The sequence below is a fragment of the Vicia villosa genome, unplaced genomic scaffold (assembly GCF_029867415.1).
Source record: "Vicia villosa cultivar HV-30 ecotype Madison, WI unplaced genomic scaffold, Vvil1.0 ctg.000410F_1_1, whole genome shotgun sequence".
Taxonomy (NCBI): domain Eukaryota; kingdom Viridiplantae; phylum Streptophyta; class Magnoliopsida; order Fabales; family Fabaceae; genus Vicia; species Vicia villosa.
The window spans coordinates 728,359-738,871 of NW_026705187.1; the positions used below are offsets into that span (position 1 = coordinate 728,359).

Consider the following 10,513-nt stretch of genomic DNA (forward strand, 5'->3'; position numbering starts at 1 on the left):
AGTAGTAGTTGATTTTGAGAGAAAGAGGAGAGTGGTCACTCATAAGACAACAAAGTGAAGTGAGAATAAAGTTTGAAAGAAATGGAATAAGTAAGAAAGTAGGATTAGAATGGTAAGAGTTCGTTAATGATGTAATCTTCACATGCCATGGTCTTGAGTAGTAGACATGTTACCAAACTATGACTCAAAAAGTGTTTCACACAAACTATAAATATTATATAATTATTGTTAAAAAATATATATAAAAATATATATATAAATTAAGTGAAAAAATATCTTAAATAATAATTATCATAAAAATATTAATTTAATTTATCAGGTCGTAGTAATTATTAGAATATACATTAAAATTATGTTGAAAAATAAATGAGTATATAATGTAGTACACTTCACATAGATATTTTGTTATCAACCTGTGTGTTCACACGGTTCGCGCAATTTCGTTATAAATTATAAATAAAATATAGTAGTGATGATTTATATATATATATATATATATATATATATATATATATATATATATATATATATATATATATATATATATATATATATATATATATATATATATTAGTAGTAAAAATAAAGAAAATAATTAAATAGTCATCTACTTCTACATTCACACGGGTCACACAATGTATTTATGAATAGTAAATAAATATAGCATAGTAATGGTTAAAATGTGTATATAAAATATATACAAATTAAGTAGTCTCGACCCGTCGAAAATGTATATTTTAGTAGTAAAATAAATGTAATAATTAAGTAGTCATCTACCCGTGCATTCACGCTGTGTATTTATCAATAGTAAATAAATATAGTATAGTAATGGTTAAGAAATGAAATGTATGTATATTTTAATAGAAAAATAAATGAAATGCACGAGTCGCGCAATGTCTTTACAAATAGTAAATAAATATATTAAAGTAATGGTTAGAAAATGTATATAAAAGATATATAAATTAAGTAGTCTCGACCCGTCGAAAATGTATATTTTAATAGAAAAAAATAAATAAAATGATTAAATAGTCATCTACCCGTGCATTCACTTGGATTGCACATACAGATTAAGTAGTTCGGCCCATCAAAGATATATATTTTACTAGAAAAAAATAAATAAAATAATTAAGTAGTCATCTACCTGTGCATTTGCCCGGATTGCACAATATTTTTATAAATAATAAATAAATATAGTATAATGAAGGTTAAAAAATATATATAAATTAAGAAGTCTCGAACCGTTTAAAATATAAATTTTAATAAAAAAATTTAAATAATCATCTAATTGTTCAGAGTAGTATGTAGATTAATATTACTAGTATAAAAAAAAATATATATACATGATATATATTTAAATAATTAAATATAATTATATAAATGACGCGCCTTTTTATTGAACATCTATTTATTCTATATTAAAATTTAATTTTTTTAATTTATATTCATTATTTTTTTGGCATTATTTTACTGTAACAACTTTTAGCTAACAATTGCATTAAATTTTCATTAATTTTCTGTAGCAATTTATACTAAAATTTCATTAATATCTTGTAGCTATTTTTCAGCTAAAAATTATACTTAACTTTCATTAATCTTTTGTTGTATTTTTTTTTAGCAATTTTTCAAATATATACTAAACTTTCAATAATTTTCTTTCGTAATTTTCATAAATTTTAACACCTTCCATTTATCTTAATAAAAATATTTGAATTATAAAAAATATCATAAAAATATATTATTTATAAATCCTATCTAACATTCTTACAATAATTTTACTTTCATATTACATTTCTTTTTTCTATTATATAGAGTATTTATTTTATAGTAAAATTTAATTTTTTAATTTATATCCATTATGTTTTAAAGGAAAACACTTAATAACATCGTAAAAATCATGCGAATGTATTAATAACTTAATTTTAAAATATTATTATCTTCATTATTGCACCCCACCATGTTTTTATGTAAAAAATATAATGAAATCAGCAATTCCAAAGACAATATGGATGCCAATTTGATTTTCAACAATTTATAATAGCCATCTAGTCAAAGAATCAATGAAAATCACTGTATAGAGAAAAGTGAAGACAAATTATTCATCCATGATTATATCGTACTACTTATTCATCCACTTTCATATATATATTTTTATGTGACAAACTTTTGTATGTAAAACATATTTTCATTCCTATTATTTATTGAAATTTTTTTTTAAGTGACATGGTCTATGACCAGTTTCTAAACACACCCATTTGTAAAATTTCTTGAGAAAATTTTTCGCACTATAGAGCATTCCTCTGTTTTAAAACTATTATAATAAATGTTTTTATCTTTTATAATTATTCATTAACTAATATCATAATTATTTATGGGAAAAGCTAACATGTGCCCCAAAGGCACAAGATAATGAAATATTAATAGAAATATTTTCTTGAAACGCGTCCATTCTTTTTTTTTTTAAATTGAAAGAGAATATATTAACCAAAAAAAGATTACAAGGGAGAACAAAGGAAAGGCCCCTTAGGTACAGATCCTAATCCTTGGGGAGCCTTCCTTGTCCAACAAAAAATGCCTAACAAGGCATGATGTAAAACAGAAAACCAAGAGAAAATCTTGTAGTGCAAACCAAGGTTTGCCATAAAATCGGCACAAAAATTGGCTTCACGGTTTATGTGAGTTATCATGAAGTCCATCTCTAAAGAATACGCACAACACCTAAGCCAAGGAGCCTTGATTTTCCACGGGATAAGGTTAGTGTTAGAAAAAGCCTTTACCACGAGAATGCAGTCTGTTTCGAGCCAGAGTTTTCGCCAATTAAGCTCCCAAGCTTTCTCAATAGCCAACATAGCTGCCCAGAGTTCAGCAGTGACCGAATTACCTTCGTCTAAATAATCACAGAAGCTTCCCAAATGATCCGCTTTGTCATCACGAAAAATGCCACCACAAGAGCTTATCATGGGGGAACCTTTAGCCACGCCATCGATGTTACATTTGATCCATCCAAGAGGAGGAGGACACCAAAGAACATCCACAGTACAGGAAGGTTTCCTCGGGTGAGTGTTAACGCCAAAAGACTTTAAGACAGAAAAACTATCCAAATCAAAGTTAGAGCACTTAGAGGTGAAGTTGCCAACCAATTTCACCCCAGCAGCAATTAAGGCACAACAGTGGTCCGCGGTGATAGAAGAGTCTTCGAAACGGGCAGAATTTCTAGCTTTCCACAGATGATAGAAAGTGCTTGTCATAGTAGCAAAAAGCACAACCTTGGCTTGATCAGACCAACCACGCTGAAGGAGCGTCACACAATCATTAAATTGATTGAGGGAATTACACTGCAGCCTGCCATCCACCCATGTCCACACCTTTCTCCCAAAAAAACAGTAAAAAAAAATATGCTGAGCACTCTCCTCAGAATCTTTACAGATGGAGCACATGGACGGGAAAGCGAAACCTCGGATCTTGAGGTTATCATCAATGGGCATTTTCCTGTGAATAATTCTCCAAACAACCATGGAGTGTGTAGGCGGAACATGTTGGTGCCAAGGAAAAGACCTCCATTCAGACTTTGGATGCAGCTTTAAAATGAAATCATAAGCCCTTTTAACCGTAAGTAAACCGTCTTCCGCCTCAGTCCAAACCAGACTATCCACCGCATTAGGAGAAAAAGAGGACTTGGATATAATGTTGCAGAGATTAGGATAAGCAGTTAGCACATTCCTAGGAATCACCCAGCTGCCATTCACCATCCAGTCAGCCACCTGCACCTTAAGATGATTATGAAAAACAGTAGGGATTTTGAGAGTTTCAACAAGCGGTTTCCCAAGCCAATTATCGAGCCAGAAATTGATGTTGCAGCCATTGCTAATCATCCATTGGAAAATGTCCAGAACCATGGATATTTTGCTCTTAATGCTGCTCCAAATTGAGGACTTTATGGAGTAGCTAATGAATCTATTCTTCCTCTTCACTCTGGCAGCAAGAACCCGAGCCCAACTGTGACAGTTTTTAAAAAAAATCCAGCATAAGGTGAGGTTGGTAGCTTCATTGAACACTTTGATAGACTTCAATCCAATGCCCTCTTCTTTGTACCCTGGGCAACAAGTCTTCCAATTGACAGTGACAATCTATTTTTTGTCAATATTCCCACTCCATATGAAATTCCTCATCCACTTCTCGATTTGCTTGACAATGCTAGCTGGCAGACAATATATAGTAATACAGTGTGTCAGCATATGCTATGAATGACAGTTTTGACAAGTTGAGCTCTCCCAGTCATGGAGAGGAGGCTGCCCTTCCAAGCTGCCAGCTTCAACTTAACTCTATCTGCCAAAAAAATAAAATAGGAGGCCTTAGGTTTACCAAAGAAAATAGGGACCCCCAGGTGCAAAAAGGGAGGGTAGGCCAATTTGAAACCAATGATCTCAGCCAAGGCTTTATGCCTATTACTAGACATCCCACCAGCATAGATTAAGCATTTGGCTTTGCTGTAAAATTGGTCAGATTGATCAGCATACAAGTTAAGCAAATTTGAGATAGTAGTCAGAGACTTTTGATCTCCTCTACAGAAGACCATTATATCATTGCAAACATGGTGTGAGAATCAACAAAATAATTCCTAGAAGCATGAACCCTATTAATTTGATTAGTTCTAACCAAAGAGGAAATATTTCTACTAAGCACATCCTGAGCCAAACAAAACAACAGAGGAGACAAGGGATCCCCCTGTCTCACTCCATTGAAGCAGTTAAAATATCCAGCCAATTTACCATTGAAGCAAATAGACAGAATGGCAGATTGAAGAATAACAGAGATCCAGTTGCACAAAGTATTGTTAAAACCAAAACAGCTAAGGGTTTTAATTATAAAAGGCCAGCTAATATTATCAAATGCTTTAGAAATATCAATTTTCAGAGCAATGTTACCACTAAAGCTTTTGTTATTAAGTAAGTTAATGGCCTCAGAGGTGAGGCAAATGCCTTCCCTAATATTTCTGCCCTTAACAAACCCCTTTTGTTCAGAAGAAATTAAGGTAGGGAGGATAGAAGCAAGCCTGTCAGCAAGGATTTTAGTAATAATTTTGAACTTAAAGTTGGCAAGAGCTATGGGCCTGTAATCATTGAGAGCTTCAGCATCCTTGGATTTGGGGATGAGAACAATAGAATTAGCATTGTAGTCCTTTGGTATCCATCCCTATAGGAAAAACTGAGACACAACATTAGTAACATCAACTTTGATAATATCCCAATAAGTGTGATAGAAGGTACCACCAAAACCATCAGGACCCGGGGCTGAATCGGGGTTAAGGCTGAAGACAAAAGATTTAATCTCTCCAGGAGTAGGGACCATGGTAAGCATAGCATTGATCTGATCATTGACCAGCAGGGGTATCTCATTATGAAGAGGACTTTCCACAGGGGGCTCAGTTTGCTTGTTGAAAAGATTGTGAAAATGATCCACAATGTGGCTTTCCAAAATAGCTCTATCCGTGACAATGGAATCATTGATTTTGAGAGAGGAAATAAGATTAGATTTCCTTTTAATGTTAGCATACGTATGGAAGAATCTAGTGTTCCTGTCACCCTCTGTATGCCACTTAATCCTAGCCTTTTCTTTCCAAAACTCCTCTTCAATATTTAAAGTCACCTCCATGTCATATTGCGCTTTGGATTCCCTATCCTTTAAATCATCATTGTAACCAATATTGGAAATCTGAAGCTGAATATCCTGCAAATGTTTCTCAGCATCCCTAACTTTGGCCTTGATATCACCAAAATTGTTCATGTTCCAATCCTTAAGCTTATTATTCAATATTCTGAGCTTCCTATCCAGGATGTACATTGGGCAGCCCACCAAATTAACATTCCAAGAATCCTTGATCAATTGAAAACAGTCCTTGCTCGAGTTCCACATCTTTAGAAATTTAAACTGAGAGCTGTAAACAACTTTATCAAAACCACATGTTAGTAAAATAGGGAAGTGATCAGACCTTAGTTTGGTGAGAGTATTGCACACGACAGAACTGCATTGATTCAACATATCCATATTGCAAATGGATCTGTCAAGTCTTTTCTCAGTTAAGCAATAACCTTTCCTACCATTACTCCAAGAGAATTGGTTACCAGCAGTAGGAATGTGGAAGAGATTAAGGCTGTTAGACCAATTGAAAAATTCTGACATAGGGATTTTAGCAGGGGTACATCTGCCTTTGTGTTCTTCAGCACTTATGATGGCATTGAAATCACCAATATAACACCAAGGATATGTATCAAAACTTTAAATATGACTTTATTGCATTTAATTACATTTAACTTTTCTTATTATAGTATACTTAACATGTGCCTTTAGGGCACATGTTAGCATGACCTTTTATTTATTATGTTCAAAAGGTAGCAAACAGTTAAATAAATTTTTATTAATCCGATTTACAAAGTGACATGATTTGTAGGCATGTAGAGAGTCTAATGGTATCTTATTCCAAACCAACAATTTATTGGACATTGTCTTCATGTATGCATTTCAATTTGGATCCTTGGCAGCCAATTTGCCAGTAGCCAATTTTGTAGCTAAAATGAGACTCTTGAATTGATCAATTAGAATAATTCAAAAAGGGAAGCTAGCATTCAATTATCCCAAATTCAACTCTACCATTTTACAAGTCACATTTATTTTATTCTATTACTTTTCTCTCTGTTATTATTTAATTAATATTTATTTTTTAAAAATATGATACATAATTATTCATTCATTACGATTAATAATTACAAATGTGGCACAATTATTTGGAAAAAATTTAGAAATATTAAAATGAAAAGATAACAAATTTATATAGATTCAATTTTATTAAAATAATAAAACATATTATGTAAATAATATCAACAATTTTAGTGGGATACGTGTTCAAGGTTCATCATATTATATTTAATATATATATATATATATGACACCTAAATACACAATTATATTTGACATATATTTAATATAGAAATAATGAAAAGCAAAAGTAAGCATTCAATTAATCCAAAGCTCAATTAAATTTATTCAATTTTTTTACTTCTTTTTACTACTTTTTATTGTTTAAAATAGATAGTGTAAAATTAGTTAAGACGCCAAACATACGATAATATGTTGATAGCAACATTATTTTAAAAAATATATAATCTAATTACGTATTTTGCTATCACATATTAAATATATGTCGAACATTGAATACATATTTGATTAATAATGTTGATATTATTTAATTTTTTTACTTTTATACGAATTCTACGTATTTTAATTTTAATATTTTTATTTTCTCACAAATAATTGTGCCACATGTTCAATTATTAATAGTAATGATTAATTTTGTATTATATTCTTTAAAAATTAATATCAAATAAATAATGAAAAAAGTGAAAAAAATAGAATGAAATAAATGACTTGAGTTAGCTAAATGAAACAATAACAATCTATGAAGATGAAAAAATAATAGTTGAATTTGGAATGATTGAATGCTAACTTCCATTTTTATATTTATTCTAAATTAAATTTGATCAATCATTTCAAAGGTCTCATTTTAGCTGCAAAATTGGCTGCCGGAAAATTAGCTGTCGAGGATCCAAATTGTTTTTTGTGACTGTGACAAAGATCAAAATTCATGTGCAGTCTTATTCTTCAACTACAGATCGACACGTAGTACCCATAAAAGCATCTAAATTCGTTATTTTTCACTTCATAATTTACTTTCCACTCTTCCTAACATGATAATATTCTTGTACCGTCTGTCTTCCACTTATTTTCTTCTTTACCACAAGGCATCCAAATTGGCTTTTTAATATAGACTCCTTCCTAATCGTGATTCACGTTCATAGAATTCACTTTGTTTCCTTTTTTAGTAATTTATCACATATAGTATATTTATTTTGTTTCAGTATTTACACAATCAAATCATTGCTTCTTCCACTTATTCGATGTCGTTTGTTCTAATATTATTTTTCTTTCTTGGAGATGGTTATCTAGCGGATATTCTAAGTTTAGATCCAATTACTACGATTGGTTTAAACTTCCTTTATCCGATGCAACCACTCTTTAGAGTTATCTGTTTGTAAGGGTTGCACCCCTAGTGCGAGCTTTATCAATCAATTGCCTATTAAAAAAAAAAAAAATTTCACTAACAACACTTTATTAACTTTTTCATATTTATGAATTACTCGTTGATGCCAAATCCTATATTTTCATATTATATAAAATTACAGTATCATCTTAACTTTGTAACAATGAAGTTTATTTATTATAATATATTTTTCAGTTTAAAAACAATATAGGTTAAAGTTAAAATATTCCGTATATGTTTTTGAAATTAGAGGTATGTATATTTTCACTATTAATTTTATAAAAAAAATTAATTGTATCACTATTAGAAATATTTAACTTTTATGCGGATTTTAGTTAAATTTTTGCAGAAAAAATATTTTCTGCGGTTTTTTGTCCCCAGCTAAAACCTTCATAGGTAATACTTTTGGCAGGAAGTTCAGGTAATTCCACATGTAAATCCGCAGGTAAATTCGCAGGTACTTTCTATCTCAAATTAAATAATTTTTTGGTTTTAATAAATTTTTGAAACATTATACCCTTTGGTCTTGCAAGATGCTCGTTTGGAGATGGTCCTTTGTTGGGAAAGCTACTATCTCACCTTGTAACTTCTATGAGTTTTGCAAATACCCTTTGTATTACTTAAGTTAGTTTTTGTTGGTGTTTGCTTTTTCCGTTTATGGCGGTCTTAGTCTTTTGTAACCGAGTTTGTTAGAACTATTGTTCTAAATTAATATATCTTGATTACAAAAAAAAAATTCATAGAACAACAAGTTAGCATAAAATCTACTACAAAGTTGGTAACAAGTATTTACATAGTCACATTACTAAAAATGACTCTAAAAACCAAGCTATTATTAATCATTTGTCAACCAAGTTAAAAAGATAAAACAATCTAAATTATAACCAAGGCAAAAAGAAAAAAAAGATACAAATCATAATTCATTACTAAGGTCTTCTTCATCTGATTCATCGACGTCATCTTCATTTGTGTCATCACTTTCATTAGTGGGTTGTGGTGGATGAGAAGAAGACCCAACAAATCTTAAATGATTCATTAAAAATGAAATTTTATCATTCGCTTCGACCATCTCTTTCTTATCGATGTAATTGTTGCCTCTTCACAAACTTCTCTTCTTCTTGTCTTAAAAATTAATTGAAAGACTTGAGGGTTTCTCTAATTATTACATGATAGTGAGTGAACAAACAGAAAGTGGTGTGAAAATATGTGTGATATTTAGTAATAAAAGTGTTATTAATTTTTTGTATTAAACATAATTCATTCTCATAATATTGGAGTGATATTGTTGAGGAAAGGATGTTTCATGAATTTCGTTATTTAATTTGAGAAAGATATTATTATTTTTTAATAAACAATTAATTATAATTTCTTTTTCAATAGGCAATTGATATAAGTAATCACACTAGGGGTGCAACCCTTACAGCAGAGAATTTACAAAGTATTGAAACAATCCAAAAGGGATTTAAACCAGTCATAAAAGCTAGAGAAATACAAGGGATTGCTACTAGCTAGCCAACTCCAAGATAAGTACAAAATGTTAGAATACACCTCATCAAAATTATACGGCACCTTATCGAAAATCATCGCGTTTCTCATGAACCAAATGCTCCATGTTGTAGCTAGCCAAATAGTGTTGATTTTCAATCTTGAATTTGCATTTTTCACCTTCTTTTGAAATTTGCCAAACGCCATAAAATCATCTAAAGAGAATGAGAGATCAACTCCCAACCATAAGAAAATTCTACACCACATCAAGTTAGCGACGTTACAATCAAAGAAGAGGTGATTCAAATTTTCCGGGTGCAGCCGACAAAACTCACAGCAAGCATTGTTAGCATCGATGACAACACCTCTCCTTAGCAGCAAATCTTTAGACGGTAATCTTGAAATCAATAGTCTCCATGCGAAAATCTTGAATTTGAGAGGAACCGTCATTTGCCACAAAACTTTAATCATGTCCATCGTTTCCGCGGGCCAAGCTATCTCCTTATTCTCTGCAATTAGAGTAGACATGGAGGCAACGTAGAAGGAGCCGTTGCTGTTCGGGTTCCAATAGAACTTGTCTCAGCATGCTGTACAGGGGAAGCCGCTGCCAGCAGAGAACATAGTTGCTGCCACTATACTTGGGCAGCGCTGCTGAAAAGCGGCTGGGCAGCATCCGAAGCATAGCCGAACAGTGATTTAATATTCCAGACAATAACATCATTAGTCCAAGAGAAGACATCAGACACAGTGGCTAGTTTAGATGTTGAGATTTCAAACAAATTCGGGAACTTGTCCTTAAGAATTAGATCTCCCAACCAAAGGCTAAACCAGAATAAAATGTTTTTACCTTCCTTTAGGTTGTCGTGAATACAAGACAAAAAACCATCATCACCAAAATCCACCTTCACATCGTTGGTAATCATATCCTTCCACCAA

The 10,513-nt window shown here is 31.5% G+C and overlaps 1 protein-coding gene across 1 annotated transcript; it reads right to left on the reverse strand.

The window, feature by feature from the left end:
• Positions 1-9,005: 9,005 nt before the first annotated feature.
• Positions 9,006-10,054, reverse strand: LOC131627883 (uncharacterized). Its single transcript, XM_058898743.1, has 2 exons — positions 9,585-10,054; positions 9,006-9,114 (listed from the first exon to the last, which is right to left on the reverse strand). Exons 1-2 carry the CDS (start codon positions 10,052-10,054, stop codon positions 9,006-9,008), a joined length of 579 nt encoding a protein of 192 aa, XP_058754726.1.
• Between the last annotated feature and the right edge of the window lie 459 nt (positions 10,055-10,513).